At 41.5% G+C, this 20,067-nt stretch overlaps 2 protein-coding genes across 2 annotated transcripts; both read right to left on the reverse strand.

Moving 5' to 3' along the window:
• Positions 1 to 132: 132 nt before the first annotated feature.
• Positions 133 to 12,647, reverse strand: tm9sf3 (transmembrane 9 superfamily member 3). Its single transcript, XM_083988055.1, has 15 exons — positions 12,476 to 12,647; positions 11,243 to 11,438; positions 11,004 to 11,126; positions 8,855 to 9,015; positions 8,693 to 8,770; positions 8,258 to 8,389; positions 7,941 to 8,107; positions 6,674 to 6,768; positions 6,449 to 6,579; positions 5,878 to 6,017; positions 5,049 to 5,117; positions 3,672 to 3,818; positions 3,490 to 3,573; positions 3,251 to 3,327; positions 133 to 1,764 (listed from the first exon to the last, which is right to left on the reverse strand). The coding sequence occupies exons 1-15, from the start codon at positions 12,566 to 12,568 to the stop codon at positions 1,697 to 1,699; spliced, it is 1,761 nt and encodes a 586-aa protein (XP_083844181.1). The 5' UTR covers positions 12,569 to 12,647; the 3' UTR covers positions 133 to 1,696.
• A 760-nt stretch (positions 12,648 to 13,407) lies between these two features.
• Positions 13,408 to 19,775, reverse strand: LOC310998372 (lysophosphatidylserine lipase ABHD12). The gene is made up of 13 exons (XM_083988377.1): positions 19,602 to 19,775; positions 17,169 to 17,284; positions 16,962 to 17,067; positions 16,707 to 16,826; positions 16,528 to 16,558; positions 16,378 to 16,423; positions 15,939 to 16,068; positions 15,182 to 15,219; positions 15,010 to 15,089; positions 14,828 to 14,910; positions 14,651 to 14,729; positions 14,398 to 14,519; positions 13,408 to 14,287 (listed from the first exon to the last, which is right to left on the reverse strand). The coding sequence occupies exons 1-13, from the start codon at positions 19,700 to 19,702 to the stop codon at positions 14,266 to 14,268; spliced, it is 1,074 nt and encodes a 357-aa protein (XP_083844503.1). The 5' UTR covers positions 19,703 to 19,775; the 3' UTR covers positions 13,408 to 14,265.
• Between the last annotated feature and the right edge of the window lie 292 nt (positions 19,776 to 20,067).

The raw sequence follows: 20,067 nt of genomic DNA on the forward strand, positions 1-20,067 counted from the left end.
ATCACTTGGCTGAGCAATGTAGATCAGAAATGAGCAGATCCATAATATCTACTACAGACTGTAAACTGTACAGATACAGTGTCTTATTAAATCAGCTTCAAATATTTACCCTCAAAGTCCAAACCACACTTAACAACCCCTGTACATAAACATGTTTATTTTCTCTTTTTACAGCAAGTTAATATGCAGGTTCAAAATGTCTGATCAGACATTGGTACACAACATGAGGTGCCAAAATCAACTTCAGTGGGGGAGAACTGGAAGTTAGAAAAAAAAGGCATTGCCACTTCTCATACAAGTAGGGTACGTACTGTATTTACACAAAATGGAAAAAAGCATTTGAAACACTCCGCAGCACTGTGGTTATGAAAACATCTAGTTTTTAAGTGTACATAAACTTCACTTTGTACAGTGTTTGCAGAAACAAAGCAATTGCCTCATTCCTTCTGACATTCACAAATGATGTTTCAGGTTAGGCAACAGAAAGAACATGAAGGGAAATGGCTTACCAGGAGATGTAGAGCCTTTTAAAGCTTTAAATAATATATGAAATCAAAAAAAGAAGAGTGTCCATAAGCAGATCTACCGATCATCAAAAATGTACCTCTACATTTCGAGACTGAGAAGATGCTCACAATCAGAGCCAAAGAAAAAAAAAAAAAAGATGACAACGCTGACTGAAGTGAGAACTTGATGATCAGATGGTTTGGTGAAAACTTCATGCAATTTCAGGCAAGATGTAACAGCGCCACCAGCCCCACCCCAAGCACCAAACAAAGAAAAAAAACAAACCTTTTTTTGTTGTTTTGAACTGAATGATTCATTTAAAAAAAAACACCCTGTAGTAAATCTGTACAACGAAAATACATTTGGGATCTACATCTAAAGGTACATTATTAAGGTTATATACACTGCCCCCCATCCATATATTATCTTTACAAGTAGACTTCATTCAAACCCAAACATTAAGAAAACATAAGACTAACCGGGAAATGGGATCACATCAAACATCCATTTAAAAATCGGGTCTTACTGCACCTCAACCATTGATCAGTCCCTCTGTTCTCATCTGCACAGTAAACTACAGCAGGACTAAAATCATCAACTGGATGGATTGCTACTGTAACAGGGAATTAAGAATCGTTGAAATGGGGGGGAATGATTCTCGAGTGACAACAGCTTTCCATATCATTTTGCAGTGGAAGTAGATCTGAACAAACTACTGTGTAATAACGATAATAATTCGAGTGACTTCAAGAATACAAAATAGAAATCAAGTCAGAACACGGGCACAAACCCAACTCTCCAATATTCTGACACAATAGAACAAAGGCTTTCAATACACTTAGGCCTCTTCACTGAAGAGAGCTACACTATACCATCAATAAACATTTATGTTCTCTGGTCTCAGGTGGGACTGGGTTGGAAAAGAGAAGCCATGTCAGCCATAAACATTTGCCCCAACGTTGGTTTGAAAGCAACTGATAAAAACAGAACCTTGTGTTTTGATATCTCTCGCCTGATTCGCTCTTGTTCACTTTGAGTCGCTGTGTTTGAATTCATTCAGAAAAATGGAAAAAACTACATGTGAGATTCTCACAATCTCTTTGCAAGAAAGAAAAGTAATAAAGGATGACTTGTGCCCGCCGTCGTAGGCAAATCCGTTAATTCCCTGTGTTTCTGATTCGCCCATTAGTCAGTCAATTTTCACATTTGTGTAGATCTTCCTCACGAAGGCACTTGTTCCCATGTATCCGACGGCACCTGCAAGACAAATGTGTGGCGTGAGTTTCCCCATTGGTTGGACCGGCAACTCTCACAGCGCTCTCACTCTGCAGGTAAATCCATCACAGGGCGAGATGATTGCTAGAGGAAGCCTCAGTGAGGGCGAGCAGAGCACAGCACATCCTACATCTTCAGAATGAGAAGTCAGACACTCAACCAACCCAGAGGGCAGCTACTGCAGATTAGAGAGAGACTCCACAGAAGGAGCTTTAAGGTACATGGCTGACAGCCTTGGCTCATTATTCTTCAGCATGAAGGATGAGTCGGGCTCGCAGCTACTGAGGAAAAGTCTATACGAGTGCGGTTAAAGCTAAAGAGCTGACGAGGAGGCTGAAGAGCCACTTGTACGAACATATTCACTCTTCTGAGACATGTACGTGTGCATTGCCACATCCATCTTTATTTTTTTTTTGCAGCTAGAATTTACACCCACTCCTCCTGCAGGACTAATGGACAGATCTGTGGACACACGTGGACTGTGAGTCAGGATGCAGAGCTCGTTGCCCACTGAACCCTGGCTCACTGTTGTGAACTGGTCAATGAATAAACTATAGACTGCTTTGGATAATAATATTATACTGATATGACTTTATCTATACCTGTCTGAAATAATGTGATGCCTAACGCCTTACAGTACCACTGTCTCCAAACAGTCAAGTTGAAGTTTACACATTTAAGTTTGTAGGAATTTGATTTACAGAAAACTGTATTGTTGCTGCGACAACAACATGTTTCAATATTTGACCTCTGGCCTTTTGGATTTTTTACAATTTTTTTTATCCGAGACGTCTGCGTGAGGTTTTTTCATAAATTCTTGACGTGTGGCTAAAACTGTTGTTGCTGGTCAGTGACCTGGATTCATCCTGGATGGACCAATTACAATTTGTTGGTTTAAGGTCAAAGGTCAAGGCCACTGTGTCTGACCAAAACACAAATCTGGCCATAACTCAAGATTTTCTGTCAGATTTGGTGTATTAAGTCTTAGTACCTTTTATTATTAGATTCCTTTGATGTTTTTCTATATACGGAGGCTGTGTTTGTTTCACCAAGTGGTTTTTACCTTTGTGTATTTTAAGACGGAATCATTCATATAAAAACAAGTCCAGACAGATATGATGTAAACTGTAACTCGATAGACTGGTGGAGATAATTGTTTAAAGATGTTAATGAACATTGGACTGAACACAGTGCTGCATTAACATCGCCTAAGCTAATAGGTGCTACTCCTCCAGTTAAACAGGTATTATAATTGCACACTGGTATGAATGTTCTCATGTCTTTGCATCAGGTTCAGTCTCTGTAATCTCTTAGTTTCCTGTTCAATAACTGATCACACTGACAGATGTTAAAGTATCTTATTTTGTCGGTGAACAATCAAACTAACAGATGGACTTGTGGCAAAACAAATAATGACTTCTCAGAGAGTTTCTTCAGTGTCAGAGCTACAGTGTGTAAATGGACTCACCGCACATGATTCCCAGGGCAGTGCTGAACACGGCCATGTAACCAAAGTAGAAGGACGTCTGGAACAGCCCGTACATCCTGAGACACATCAGCATGAAACCACATGTCAGAAATGGATCCCACTCTTCCCACTCTTCTGACATAAATATTAAAATGTTTTTGCCAGTGTGTGTGTGTGTGTGTGTGTGTGTGTGTGTGTGTGTGTGTGTGTGTGTGTGGTAATGGAGGAAGGAGACTCACTTAGTTTTGAAGAAATAGTAGTAAAAGGAGTACATGTAAACATAAACAGCAGTGGATGCAGCAGAGAGGAAGCTTGTCCATTGCCTGCAAAAGAGGGACACAGAGAAGTGTATGAACTTCATGACTGTCATTTGCGCGATCTGTACGAAACAAGTTGTTATTGTACCGGGCGATGAACTCACCATCTGTAATCCTCAGCGTTGAGCAGGAAGTATGTACACACGATGGTGACGCACACAGTCACGATGCACAGGATGACCAGGACCAGCATCATGAAGCCGTACACGTAGTAGATTTTGTAGGCCCAGAAAGATGTGAAGATGAAGTACCTGAAGAGGGAGGACAGTGAACGTGTCAGCTACGAAGCCAGTTTAGTGGGTTAGCGAGCTATGTTGAGTCTAAAGCCAGGCTTCCTTGTACTACAAAGGTGGCTCTCTTTTAACCTGGCTAGATCAACATGCTTTCAGAGTTTCATCTTCATCTTCAGCTATAAAAGCGCAGCTGTTTCACAATTTAACTCATTTAGAGCTGGCGTCACCTTTACTTTGAAAGTCCAGTGGAGCTGGATCAGAATCCAGCATTTGCACAGAGGGAGAGATCGCACTGTTCAGCTACTGACTTGTTGAGCTGAGCGTCATTAGGTCATTATATTAGGATATGTAGCTTTTATATACATTCTATGGAGACCACTGAAAAAAGTTGCGTTTAGCTCACTTGGTAGAGCTGCTGCTCCATGTTGAGGCGACAGTCCTCAATGCAGGTTCGAATCCCGCATCGGGCAGCCCTTTCCTGCATGTCATTCCCCCCCTCTACCTCCCCATTTCCTGTCTCTCTCTCGACTGCGCTATCAGTTAAAGGCAATAAAAAGCCCCAAAAATATACTTTAAAAAAATAATAATAATGATTTCACTCTGATGTGGTGTGTCTACGCTATTCACTGTACAGAGACAACATGAGATTTGCTTGTAGAGCACCTAAAAAACCCACTGTAACCTATTTTGATACGCACACCCAACCTTGCTTTCAATAAAACACATGCATTCTATAATCAAAAGTTAAAATAGGCTATATGAAAACAACATAAAAAACTATTTAAAAATGACAGTTGTTGTTGGAAAATGCTTCATATTTAAAAGTAGCGCAATGTTCAGCTGTCAGAAATTAAAAGCAGCCTCCTCTCTTCATATTTGCAGCGACACTGTTGCTTTTGGCTGTGATCAGGCTTTTTTGTATCGCTCATACTCTCTCGATTAAAACAATCTGCTCCTCTTGGCTGAGGCTGTTGTCACTCCATTTTTTGAAAGTAGAATCATATGAAGCCAAATGCCTCCTTTGATGTGAACGCGCACAGAGCATAAAGCTGAGAACCGGACTTAACAAGCCAAGTTGATAACCACCGTCGTAGTACTGTGTTAACTCTGACCGGGGCTTGAGGTTTTGTTGAGCTGGAACATGAACACAAAGCCTGGCTATGTTGAGCCTCCTTCGTAGTACAGGCCTCATGTTGCAGAGATCAGCTTACAGCGTGCAAATCCACCAGTGTCACTGCGAGCACTTACATTTCAATGAAGATGGAGCCGAACGGAAGGATTCCTCCGAGGCAGACGATGACAGCGGGCTCCATGAACCTGAGCGATCACAAAGATTCAACATGTCAGTATGATTTTATACATTCAAAGTGTTTACATCAGACTCCCTCCTCCGGGGGCGCGGATACATGACTCGTTGTGTTATGCTAGTGGAAAAAGAAAAGGCAGACACACACAGAGTGTAAATTCAAGCAAAGTCTGACAGTGGCCTTAAGTCACATCTACCATTTCCTGCTGGCAGCCGGCCACAGTGTTTGGCAGAAGGTTGTAAATGTTAATACACTCGCAGCTTATTGCTTCGCTATTTGTCATTACTCAAAGAGTTTGTGCAGACAGCAAGAAACCTCTTGTGCTTCAGACCTGACATGCAACACTTGAACACGGTCCCTACAAACACATTGGATTCATTTTGCTCCCTCGCTGCCACTGCCCGGCCATTACGCTTCCCTTTTGCAGCAGTAAATACACTGTACGCCAAGATGCTCGAATGGAAACTATTACTTAATCAACATGCTTTGAGCATATTGACATTAATTTGTGTCATTTATTTTTTTTACACCTCACATTATTGTAAACTGTAGAATTTGTAGAATCTGTCTTGTCTATGACAGTGGTTCTCAAACTTTTTTTTTTTTTTTTTTTACATCAAGGACCCCTAAATTGAAACAAATTAGACCACAGACCCCCATTGGACAAAATTTTGAAGCAAACACCAGAAATACACAAATATGTGTTCCAAGACTGAATAATGACGTGACTTGACTGACTCCAAACTGAGCCGCCTGTGGACCACACCTACCATTTCTTCTCTGGGATGGGTCGCGGCACGGCGTTCACTCGGCAGGGGAAGTTTGGCTGCCCCGACAAATTCCTCCCCAAAATTGTTCCCACGAGGTTTAGCGGCAGAATGACAAAGAAGCAAATACAGCAAACGGCGACCTACGGGACAGACAAGCAGAAATGATTGATATTCAGCTGGGAGGTCTGTGTTTACAGCCAACATCCAGAGTGTTTCCCCCCCACCACCGCCCCCGTCATTTATCTCAGCTGTCCCTCTGTTGTGTCACAGGGATGTTTTATCATCAGCTCAGTGTCTTTTAATAAACTGTGGAAACTGTCGGGAGGTGCTGGATCTCCTGGGAGCCAGATTATTGTTGTGATGCTCTTGATCCAGAGGTAGGTACACACACCAAAAACAATGCACGCCAAATTAGAGGGAAAACAAATACAGACAGGCTGGTGATTGTTATCAGGCGACCTTCAGGTTTGGCCAGAACAAATTAAAACAGTCCCAGGCGAAAACTGGCAGCAGTTGACTCAGGACGTTCAGAACTGTTGTTTTTAGGGGGATGCTGTTGTGTCAGACTCACCATGGTACCGAACGGGATGGCTCTGGAGGCGTGGTAGTAGATAGCGATGAAGTTAATGAAGAAGGCGGTCCCGCACACCATGGCTGGGATCAAGAAGGCCCCGATGAACATTTGTTTAATCCATCTTCTGCCTGTTGTAAGTGAAACAAACCACACAGCGTTACGTATCAAGGAAAGCAGACAAAGAGAACGATAGATACACAAGGTTTTTATTTTTTTTATTACCTCCTTGTTTTGCATACAAACTTCCCCCAAAGTAGCCATTGACAGGGGAGGTTGCAGCGTACACAAAAATGGCTGTGCTCAGCATGGATCCTCTCCTGCAGAGAAAAATAATGGAAGTGAGGTCCCTTCTCCCTCAGAGTCTGGTCCTTAGCAGACTGTTCATATTTCCAGTGTTTTCTCTGATTTGAACATCATTTTATGTTTTTAAACAAACATTTCAACCTCAACTTTTCATTTTTACAGACACAGACTTCTGTCTTTGTGAGGAGACTGAACGGATGGGACACACTTGTTTGTGACTTTTGAAATTAAAAATCAGTGAACACCAAGCATTCATAGATGTATTAACATAGATAAGTACAAGACAACATCCATTGCAAGTGAGAGCGTGCTGAGCTCTCAGGGTCACCACAGCCAGCTGAAGTCACAAGGACCAGCAATAATGTCTCTGCTCTGAAAGGACAACAGTCCTGCTCAGTCCTGGCAGTAACACGCATCTCAGGTGATCCAGTCACAACAGCTACGAGGACGTCATTCCACGCCTGACATTAGAAATGCATCTCCACGTGCGTCTCGTAGGAAACACTTGCGATTGGATCTCACTTGCCTCTTTATATGCAAATAAACATGTAGGCTATGCGTTGTTTCCAGTCAGAGTGACTATGACAGATGTACAATGTTTTTTGAAAGAGAGAGAGAGAAAGGGGAAAGCGAGGCAAGGACAAGCAGAGGAAATATTTGCACTGCTCAGTGCTCACAGCTCTACAATAAAATAAGGTTTTACTCATTAGGAATTACACGAGCTTCGCATGTGGTCTGAGTGACTGGATCTCAAATGTGTCCTTAAATGCGTCTTGGGTGTGTTCACACCTGAACTTAACACTGAACACAAGTGATCACTTGTAATAAACATTAATACCACATCACAACAGGGCGAATAACTCGAACTGGTCCTCACAAAGATAGAAGCACAAGTACACATCAACACACATTTTCTGTCCCTCCTGGCGTCTTCTAGGGACCAAACCAATCTGTGGTTAAAACACTAAACATTGATGTGTGTGACTTCTTCATATTTTATCCGGACATTTACCACAATCCTCCTAAATCTGATTATTGAGCTTTACTTTCAACAGTTTCACTTAACACACCCATATGTGGGGAATCAAATTGAGCACTGAGATGGTAGATAAAGATAATTCAGAGAAGACAAAATATCTAACCCCACCCAACAATTATAATTTTAAGTTTGCTGCCAGTTACTCACTCTGTGTACAGATCCTCAACCATAGCGACGAGGATGACGATGAGGGAGACGGAGAAGATCTGGCAGCCAGAGCCGATGAGGGAAGAGAAGATCAGCGGGTGGCTTGACGGCCGGAACACATCGCCATGTACCTGTTTCCACCCGTACTCATCTCCCAGGTCTCTGTCCTGTTGGTGCAGTGGTATCAGAATATATGAGGGAAAAGATCTATATTGATCTTATATTGAGAGAAAAAACGCTGATGACTAAACTTAGAAGATAAATCTTCTTTACTCTCCCGCACGCTCCAAAATCGTTGTGAGAAAACAAAAACTTACCATGTCATCCATTTCCTCCTCTTTGCTGTATCTGGCGTAATCCTTTCGTAGTGTCCTCATCAGAATCATGGATACCAGACCCACCAAGAAAATGACCATCATGAAGGAGTTGAAGATGGAGAACCAGTGAATCTAGAAGAAAAACATAACAGTTACTATTTTTAAAAAAATCAATAACCGGTTCAACACAGGGTCAGGAAACAAGCTTTTCCATCCACAGGCTGTAGCTCCCTCTGGCACAAAGGCAGCAACAGCTACCCAATTAACTGTGAGTTACCAGGTCAGTAACACTGTACCTGAAATGCAACAAGGCTCGACCTGAAACCTCTGAAACATCACACACAGGTGTGCTGTTTCCACATGCCAGTGGTTTCTTCCTGGCTGACACGATATAACACAAATATCTAGAAGCCAGTTGTTTAACATCCAGCTCACCCTGTGCTGGAAGAAGGATGGGTCGAGGTACTTGTCGAATCTGTCCTCAAACTTCACATCTGACTTCTTCCACTTCACCTGTGACAGAAAAATTGATTCAGGTTCATATCAAAGACATAAGATGAGCTATGACCTGAAACAAAGGGACCATTCAGTACTCACAGAGTAAGACATCGCAATTCTTGTGTTGGGCACAAGCCTGACTTTCCCCTCGCTGGTCAGATTTACATCAACGATTCTGTTGCCGTTGAAGCCAATCTCCAGTTTCTTGTACGTCCACAGGTAATGATCTTCTCCATTTTCATCTGCCTCGCCAACAATACCTTTAAAAAAAGAAAAAGAAAAAAGCAAGTTAGAGAGCAGGTCCTTACAGGAATGGTCATGTAGGCAGGTACAAACACAGAGCCTTTGGTTTCATGAAATTTATAATCAAAACAAATAATCAGGATGTGTAAATGCCAAATAAAAGGTCACTTACTACACTGCTCATTAATTTTCTAACAGCATCATTTATATTCATCTGTTATACACAGCTTTAAGGCTTCAACCCTTGTCAAAGTTTGTCCCGGTGGGCCACGGTAAGCAATCTCTTACTCTAAAGCAAATCACTTTGCAAAGCAATCACTCTGAATCAACTCCCAACTGGCTGCCCATTATTCTAGTTTGCACAAAAACCTGCAAATTTATACCTCTCCTTCTTCACTACATGGTTACTTGAAAAAAAGACTGTCAATACAAAGATTTTGTGTTGTTCTCTTGTGGCAGCATGTACCGTAAAAGAAGCGGCCACTTAAAAAAAAAACAAGCGGCTAAAGAGAGGGTTTTCCACAAAGCCCGAAATCTAGTCCTGCCTCTGCTACTGAATATCACTCTGTCTGTTATAGCATTGGTGACGAGTGGAGTAAAATGCGTTTCTGGTGGCATACATTAGGAACACCTTGCTGAGATTGATTGAGTCCTAATAGAAAAGGACGGCAATAAACCCTCATTTCATGAAGGTTACACTGTAATTTTTAGTTTTACAGATGTTAACTCAATTGTATGGTTATTTTTGGGGCTACAGCTTATGGTGTTGTTTAACCGTAGTGCATATTGTGCTTATAAGGCGTTTCTATTGTTTCGTCCACTACATTTACATCAGTGAGGGTGGGCTAATAACAGATAAACCTCTCTTTGAAATTCAATATCATTGATCAGAACTACAAATACATTAGTCTCTGTAGTTTACCAACCACAGGAAGGTGGGCTGAGCCTAATTTAAAACAATGTAGTAGAGAGTGCTACAAAGTGTGATGTGGTCAGAAGGCAATGAACAAGAGATCTGCTGCTACTGAGCTCCGGGTTTCCTATGATAGGCCCAGTTAAGCATGTCACTGCCTCATACCTGAAGCTCATTGGTTCAGTGATGACGCTGACAACCCGGACATGAGGTTAAAGTCTATATTTATCTATGATCATTAAGGTATAAGCAGGTAACATAACAAGGGGAGCTGTCTGTGTAAATGTGCGTGCCCCACCTACCGCCTACAACAGAAGTTTACAGAGTTACGTTTGAGCAAATGTAGGAGCGGCACTGCAGGAGAAAACTGCTACTAAGTCTGTGAGAGATCATACTCACAGCTTCTTATAGTGATAGTCTCAAGAAGGGTCTAATGACAGTGACTCATTAATAACCTGCTTAATCTGGAACAACAGAGGAGCACTCACTGCCAAGGTTGGCATCAGAGCTCCTTTACACATGTGACTGTACCAACTCTACAAGTTGTAGAATTGGTATTGGTCACAGAATTGAAGGTGTTACCGCCATGTCAAGATGATGTCATAATGTATCAATACTTTTTTAATAGCGAAGAAAGTCCATCAGAAATACAAGTTATTCTAACTATCTATTTATAGTGGTTTCTCAGCAGTATAACAACCAGATGAGGTGACTCAATTGAGAATGAATCTGAAGATAACCACAGAGTACTTTGGTTTTTAAAGGACTCTGAGCAAAAAATATGCTGAATATGCTGGATTCATAGTGACTGAAGGCCTTTCAGTAAGCTGTCTGACACATGATATAGTGTATTGTCTACTCTCAGCCCTAGTAGGTTGGCCAAGGATGAATGGACACACCCACCCACAGATAAGAACTAGTTAAACGTGTCCAATATTAAATAAACAGATAGACAACTTTGATACACAAGACACCACTGTCACCGCAAACATTTGTAACTCGGAGATTAGCTATCTAAATATATAATAAAGAGACGGGAAGATACAGATACTGTATTTGTTTTTCTTTAGAAGTAAATGAAGCATCTCTTACCCCAGATGGGCAGGTCGTCTATGTACATTTGGTACCAGTAGTGATTCTTTATGGCATAGACGAAGGCGTCCCGCTTGGCCTTGTCCAGGTCAATTTCACAGTAAGTTGTCTGCATGGCTTCCTCTGCGTGGATTGAGAACACAACATTGTCTCCGTTAGATTACGACAACATGGCGTGCAGAGGAGGAGACATTCAGACATTCATGTGTGCTCAACAGGTGAAAGTCAGAGTAGAATACCTTTGAACTTTATGTCCAGGCCACTGAACTCCAGCTCCACTCCCTGCAGAGCTTCACCAAGTGTTTCATGGTAATGACTGATGGTCTTCTTCGAGCCCGCGCAGAAGGGCAAAGAGAAGTACTTGTATGTCTCCTGTCGGTTGTGGTAAGGCCCAACTGTGTTCATCCATAAAACTACCTCCTCCTTCTCTGTGTACTGCAAAAGGAAAATCAGGGGCTCCTAAGTGAAAGTCCAGGAATGCAACACCAGTTCTGCTGGTCTTACTGGTTTCCTATAGTGGTATATGGAAATAGCCTTCAACTTGAAAATAACGTTGCTACCTACGGTTTCACACCCACATTAGTAAAAACACAGCAACAGCAACATTTTGCATTTAGACAATTATGACTTTGAAACAAACATTGTTATCACATTCATACTTCTGCTGGTAAATGAGTATTCAAATTCATTCAAAGAGATTGAAATGCAACAGTTTTAATCATCACTGCATCAATGTAACACCTCAGAAAGTGTGATGGTTAGCTGCGCTGCAGTATGTTTGGTTGCAGCCAAAGAAGTTCACTTCAATGCTGTAATGCTATCCGTTGCAGCCAATTTAAACAGCTATTACGCATGAGATAGCTGGTGTATGTGAACAACACAATGTCACCCGGCTCATTAGGTGGTTAACCAAATATAACCGGGACGTCTGGCTCTCACCAAAGACAGAAAGACAGAGGAAACACCGACAGGCCCTGGCGTTTAACCGGTGTTTCGACATTAATGCATCGTCGGCTGATAAATCAGCTATCGCATTCGTGACTTCGGGTCTAAATCGTTTTAAAGGATTTCTTCCAGGCTACAATGTGTGCATGTTATTTACGCTGGTGGTTTTATATTCGTTAAACTAACTAAAGCGAGAGCCTAACTTCAGTGCAGTTTCCGCCGGTGAAGAGCAGTGTGGAAGACGTGCTAGCTGGCTGGCTAGCTAGCAGGCAAACGTTAGCCGTAAGCACATAGGCCGATAAGTGGTGACAAGTTAGCCAGCTAATTGAATACCCGTGTGTTTGGAAGCTCACCGAGTGTCAATAAAAGACCCCACAGGCCCGACCTGGCACCGTGTCATGTCTCTAACTGTGTTTTCTCGTGTGCTGCTAGCCGCCGCAGCTACAGTTAGCAGGTTACACAGAGCACAAACGTCCATTATTTCCAAGGCTCCCCCTTCTCAATCGGCCTCTCAAAGGCTGTCTTACCGTGTGTTCATGTTCGTCTGCGTCGACAGGTAATAACGAGCCCAATATAGCGAGATATACCGCCGCTGCCACCTTCCACCGGGAAGATCCCATTATTTCTGGACAAAGTAAGCAGAAAGATTTGGGATGTTAGCTTTGCAGGGCTATCCCACCTTCTTCCTGGTTGTATGACAGAGGCAATTTTTAGGGATGCTCTCTCGTACGCATATGGCGTAAGCGCTTTCATGACCGCTCACCGCTCGCACACGGGATTGGCCGGATCGGATCACGTGGCCCGAAGAGTCCAGTCGGCGCGGAAAGCGGTGAATGAAACGGTGAATAAAGAAACTCTGTCAGCGCATCGTCCGCAACCTTCAGCCACGTCATCCGACTGCCAAGACCGGAGCTTCGGCTCAGCTCTGACAGAGCTGCTGCATGAAACACGATCCCCGCGCAACACAAACGGCCCTATTCACTGTCTGATGAGTCTCCGAATGGCCACAAAGTTATCTCCACAATATCTCACTTCTCATGCACTGACATGTGTAGTTCTGTGCATTGACAACCAAGCCAGTCTTCCATTTTCTGGAAGGATCTCAGTTTCATGACCCCCTGAGTAGCCTATCATACTTTCAACCTCAGGTTAAGACTTCACATGAAAGTCTCACAGATGGCTATTTAGAAAGCATACTTATGAAACCGCTGGAGGTTTCACTTTGTAATTCATTAACAAAGTCGACTGTAGAATAAAATGGCATGTAGTCTTTTAAAGACAATGCAATACTTCAGTTTTCTGACTCTTTGGATATATCATTCTACAAAAATCAAGTTAGTGTCAGTATCCAGTAAATAAATGTACAGGTGTATCAGTGCAAAAATGAAATCAGAAGGCATCATTGAAGGTTATATCATCCGTTGTTCTGGAAAGAACAAATAATAGACTATGCTTTAATTACCATTTAAAGGTAGAAGATGTTTATTAAGACAAAAAATGAAAAAATCAGCCAAAGATTTCCTTATACAGAAGAAAACAGGCTTGTCAACAAGTGACTCCATCAATATTTGTTGTATACATACAATGTGTGTTCATGGAAGAACACAAAATCTTCAAGGCAACGTTAAAAGTGCATTAATTAATCTTAGCTATTTTATAGTCAATCTATTAATGTGATGTGCGTTTTCATGTAGCACAAAATGCAAGACTGACATGAAATGTTTATAAACTGCAATAACATATGAACTGAGATTCTGTAAACTTGTCTGAATGAATTACAGTATATTCTATAGATGAGCTACAGAAAAAACACACTAACAAGTTCAGAGGACAAATGCTTTCAGGATGTTCTCCTTGTAATACTCTGAAATGTTTATGACACCCAGACATGTGAAACCAAGGATTAACAAACTCATCATGTAATGTAAATGAGCATTGCCCCCAGCCAACAACTCCCAGCAGAGGGCACCTACTGTAGCAATGTCGCTCATCTTTTAAAAAGAAATTCAATCAGTTTTTTAAATTATAAAAAGTTATCTCTGGTTCTGTTCGGAATAAATTACCATTTACAATTTACAGATCTAAAACCCAGCAGGTAACAAGAAATTCATCTTAACAGATTTAAAAACAAAGTTTGCCATCTTTTAGCCTGCACGGCTTTAGCATTTGTTCTTATAATAAAAGATGTTCAATACAAACCTTATGCACCTCAGATACACAAAACACATTTGCAGCAGTTAAGACAAAGTAAAACACTGAAATTAAAATCAGCCTGTGAGGTGTGGCACGCTTTCCAGCTTCAGTCATCTCTCTCACATTACAAAGACATCACAAACTTCCTGCAGAGGAGAAATCACAAGTTTAAATGTATATGTTTAGGTAACAAAGCAGGATATTTGACAGACAGAGTTACATAATCATAAGTATTATGTTTGAAATGTTTTCTTACTTTATGATGTCAGGCAGATGGGGGTCTCTGTATAAGCCGTTGTGCAGGTAGCCCAGAGAACCGTCAAAAGACACCAGCTTGACTCGCTCTGCATTCTGGGCGCGCACTGCTACCTCATACATCTGGGAGAGAAAGGCAAAGAAATTTCAGGCCTGCTTAAACAAAAAGTTATCCTCGAGAGGACATCTAATCAGGTAGAGCTGTAAAGAAAATGCTGCCTCAGTTTACACTGGATTAGGTGCACCTCTGTTACCTGCTGAGCAACCTGAATGGGAACCAAGTGATCGTCCTCTGAATGAAGAAAAAGTATTGGGCTTCTCATTTTCTTCAGACTGCAGAAACACAAAAAGACAAATGACATCACTGTATTGTACTGCTAGTAACAGCATTTATTACTGGTCAGTAGTAATCAATTTTTATTAAAACCTACTTTTCTTCAGTAGGAAAGACAACCTTGTTTTCTGCCCATGGCTCTGGGAAAAAGTACCCACTGCCAGGAAATGTCCAGTAATACTTCAAACAGAAAGACACAAGACATTGTTTGCAGTGTAGCCTCAGCCACATGAAATAAACAAATCCAATATCATAAATGGTTAAGTTAGATGAGTCTACCCAAGTAAAAGGATGAACTGGAATGCGTTGTCGAGCACTATTGAATGCACCTTCCAGGATCACACCATCAAAAGTCACACCTGGAGGTAAGAGGAAATAGTTGTTATTTTCAGATCTTGGAATTATTTCCTCTTATTTCTATTTGGCCAATTTCACCAGTGTAAAAACCTACCATGTTCAATCAGTTTCACTGCAGTGTTCGTGGCCACCCTGCACAGAGGTAACAACAGACACATCTTCACTTCCTCCATTGTGTGTACAAAAACAGTTATTAACAATAATTGTATTATTTTCTCTCTAGACGATTTAATGTAGCTGAAGGCTAATTTCAACATTTCCTGTCATAAAATGTCAGTATGTACTCACTGCTGTCAGTTGTATAATATAGCTGAAAATTACATCATTTATTATGCGAACATGAATAAAAAAAAGTAGCTAATTACAACTATTCTAATACCTGTAAGTGATTTTTCATTTACAGTACTTATTCTACAGACTGTATTATTGACTATGGTGAGATCAGTTTGCAGTTTGTGTCAGAATCTGGTTCTAACACACTGTGATTTTGTTTTACCATGTACATCCGTGTATTTGCATGCTCCCATTGTTAGCCATGCCATTGATAATATGTAAAACAAGTCTGTAGACCAGACTAGAAAAAGTGACATTAAAGTTCACCATTTCAAAAAACAATTAAAACAGTTTCAGAGTTTGCACAGAGATATAACACAGTTAAACCATGGTTACTTAGGTCTCATGAAGCCATATCAAAAATGGCTTTTTCCTGTTTACAATAAAGAATATTTTCCGAGTTAATAATAATAATTTCAATGAGACCTCAGCTTTTGATGGACCTGAGTCATTTTACTTGTGTAGGAGTGTGTCTACTTCAGTAAAATGTCACAGATAGGAAGTTGTTTCATGCTCACCCAGTGCCAAGAGAGTGTCCCCAGATAACGACCAGACTGTTTCCACTGCGTGCTTTGACCCAGTTGTACAAGTGGAGTACATCAGTGGTCAGGCCGGCCTCTGTCGGCTCCCCGGTGGAATCTCCAAAACCTGCCAAAGTTTCTCTTATCAGCTACAGCTCATTGTCAGATCACTGGGCTGCTTCACTCTGCCACAAGGTGGCAGTCACTCAGAGGAAAACCTGCTCTAGATTCTGACCTAAAGCTGAACTGCTGTCTTTTAACTGCTGTACAAAAAACAACTTATCAAGCACTACCGCCCAACTCTACAGCGATCATTTGCCTGCAAATGATATTAAATCAATGCGAGAAGGTTGTTTATTACAATCAATAAGAGGAGAAGAAGGAGATGTGGAAAACATGTTCAAAGGAAAAGTCATAAATCTTAATTTGCACCAACCTCTGTAGTCAGGCACCAGCACGTGGTAACCAAGTGCACTCAATACCTGTTGACACATAATGCTTATTTGTCATCAGAATGGCTGCTGAGACTTTCATATCTTTATTACACCGCCATAAGATTAATATGTTTGTGTTGGTGATCACTCACTTTTGCCACTCCAACCCGGTGATGGGCTGCCCTGTTGGAACGATTCATAAACAACACAAGTGCCAATAAATTAGCGTTTCTCCAAAACAATAAAAGAACAAATATGTGTAGTGGTGTGGAATTTCTACTCTTTGCTTCTCCAGCAGCCAAACATAATACCGATGCATTATTTATCATACCTGGTGCCTGTGTTCCCATGAAGATATATGAAAACTGGACTTCCGTCGCTTAAAGTGTTCTGGTACCATGCCAGGTCTTTCCCTTGTGCTTCTTTCCACTGACTTTCTGGGACAGTGTGCCTTGAACAGTTCAAAACAACAAACCACCTCAGAGACACAACTGATAATTAGATCATTAAAAAACAGGTATTGTCCTTCTCTTATAGCCTTATAACCTAAGCTTGAAAAAGGAGAAAAAAGTTGCCTAATACCCACCATACACCAAGGGAGATTCCTTCCTCTGATGTTAAGTACATGTTGATGGTGTGATTAAGGGAGAGATCAGCAGGTCGGCTGAGGTCAGCGAAAAACGGCAACCTGACTACAAACAAGAAAAGAGAAGAGGTGGGCTGCTTTCCTTTTTTTTATGCGCAACCCGAGGATTTACAGTACTTCCAGGAGACAGACAGGATATTCACTTACTTCTGTGAGTGTAAACAAGGTGCTGGATTAATTCTGGGAGTATTCTCAGCGAGATAGGCACCAAAATGAAAATAACAGAGGCTGCCAGTAAGCCTCTCTTCAACCACCATCGGGACCTGAAAGCAGGCAGAGACAGAAATAAAACAATGAGACTACTGACTATCTGATCATCATAATCAGATCTTGTCAGTCGAGGCTGAGAGCCCTCTAGGGGAGCTTGAACAACGACAATCTTCATATGGTCCCAAAGAGTATCTCAAATGTTTGTTCTAAATTTAACAATTAAGCCAAATAAGAAGCAACTACAGTGAAATGATTGACAGAGTAAAGACAGAATTATTTACCTACAATACTTAAATGCTCAGTTTAAATGCTGACATTAAAATAGCAAATTGGCCCATTGCCATAATCCATATACTGTAGTCATAGCAGTAGGTTCGTTACCTTTAATTGTCGGTGCAAGCTATTTTTAGAATGGCGGAGCAGAGCCGCGAGCTGCTCAGAGCTACACTACGGAGGCTCATGGGATTTCTTGGTTTCCCTCCAATCCATCAACTCCAAAACGCTCTCGCTCTTGTGCAGGTCACAAGTTGTGACCTGCACATTCACCACGCTATGAGATAACTCAATGTTACAAGATGGAGTTATGTATTTGATGAGTTTGATGAGGGAAACCAAGAAATCCCATTAGCCTCCATAACGTAGCTCCAAGCAGCTCACGGCTCTGCTCCGCCATTCTAAAAATAGCTTGCACCGACAAATAAAGGTAACGAACCTACTGCTATGACTATAGGGATTATGGCAATGGGCCAATTTGCCAAAATGTTGAACTATCCCTTTAACTCCTGTCCAATATAAACAAAAGTCATCATACCTAATCAACACCAGAAACAGGAAAAGTTTCACTGTTGACTTTTCTTTTCTCTCCTTTTACATCTGACCTCAACTCCACCTCTGTTTTATTTCAGCTGCAGACGATGAATCAGCAGCTCAGGTCAGTGTCATCAGGGGAGAGGAGGGTGATGGATTGTTGAGTGACTTTGTTGAACCACCTGTACCTGTAGCTGCGCGCAGGTAAAACTTCAGAAAAACAAGGCCCCTGGGACCGGGGGGTGCAGCCGATCTGTATGTGAATGCACACTCTCCCCTGTGTCGGCATGAACAGAGCAGCTCGCCACAGGTTGGACCAGTGTGTGTTTGCAGCATTAAGATGGAAACATTAATGTGGGAGAGTAGATTTTAATAACCTAATAAGAATAGCAGGCTGTCCTTGGAGTCAATCTTGGCTCCCTGAAGGCAACAGCAGAATAGAGGATGCTATTCAGACTATTGCTAATTAATGGACAATACATCCCACCCCCTCCATTAACACTCTAATCAGCCAGAAGAGCCCTTTTAGTCAAAGACTGATTTCTCCACGCTGCTGGAGGGGAACCATAAAGGAGGTCGTTTATTCCAGCAGCCATCAGACTGTCGCCTCATCCCTCAAGAGTTAATACTTAGACTTTAATGTTCACTCCCAAATCTATTCTACAAGAGAGTGAGAAACATCTTATATGAGACCTGTGATGAATGCACCGCTGCAGTGTGATGTAATGCAACCTGTGGTTTACTGGACAGCCTCAGGTTCACTGCAGAACTAAACAGGTGTCTGCTCCAAGTTACACTATAACTTCACATTTGCCCCATTAACAAACACTCTCAGTTACACATCACAGTAGTGTTGTAGTACTCGAGACCGGTCTTACCACATTTTCAAGGTCTTGGTCTTGTCTCGGTCTAGCTGGACTTGGGACTTTTTCTCACGACCAGTCAAGACAACAGCTGCAGTGACTTTTGTTTTAAACCACAAATGTGTCTCTGTCACTTGCTCACTTTGGTTCATTCGATAACTCTAAGATACAGTAATTCAATTGTTCTACCAAAGAGTATGCTTGTGTACCATCTGAAAAACTTGGTTGGTTCTGTGCTGTTCAAGTCAGTTTAATCCAAACTTTGTTTCAATTAAATATTGCATAGATTTTTATATAAAATCATAATTTATTTTTTGCTGTGGAATAGTATCAAGTCACAATTTTATTATCAGTACTGAAGAGAGTAATGGTCTTTAGTCTCGCATTGGTTTGGTCTTGGTCTTGACTACGTCATAGCAAAGTGTCACCCAGGTAACGTCACTATTAACGTTACTAATAACATTATAACGATTAAACAAAATGCTAAGATAACTAATATAATTTCAAGAGGTGTAACTTAAAAAGGAAGTTAGTGGTAAAACGGACACTAAATTCAGACCCATAATAACGTTACAACAAAATGATAATTGAAACACACGACTGCCCAGCTGTGTTTATTTTGACCGTTACAGCCGATGGTTTGACAGTTGGTCGGTCAGGTAACGTTAACGTTAACGTTAAGCTAGCTACCGTAACTTACTCAGTCTCTGGCTGCCCCTGGGCTGAGTCCTCAGCCCCGGCCCTCTGAGCTTCACTGGGCCCGGGGGATGGATCAGTCTGCCCGACGGCCCTTCTCTTCATCGTGCAGGTTATTGTAGTTCACAAGTAAAAACGTGATAACTGATAGATGAGCAGCAGGCTCCCTGATGATACTTGGTTAACGGCTAAAGTTTGACCAAAGTCCAGTTAAGTCAGGAGGGGGCGGTACCTGGAGTTTTTAAGGTGGCGCCGCTAAACTCACGTAAAGCACAATAGACGGTGCATATGACGCCACCTTAAACATCGTACACTGACAGTGCAATGATTTAATCATACAAATATACAGTGCAATACCTTCTGCTGTGATTATAATTAAGTTGTATTTATTTAAAATCAAGTATTTCATGAAAATGTATATATTTCTTTTCAAACATCATATATATATATTTAGAAAAAAAAATCAACAA

This window comes from Trachurus trachurus (genome assembly GCF_905171665.1).
Source record: "Trachurus trachurus genome assembly, chromosome: 15".
In the NCBI taxonomy this organism is placed as follows: Eukaryota; Metazoa; Chordata; class Actinopteri; order Carangiformes; family Carangidae; genus Trachurus; species Trachurus trachurus.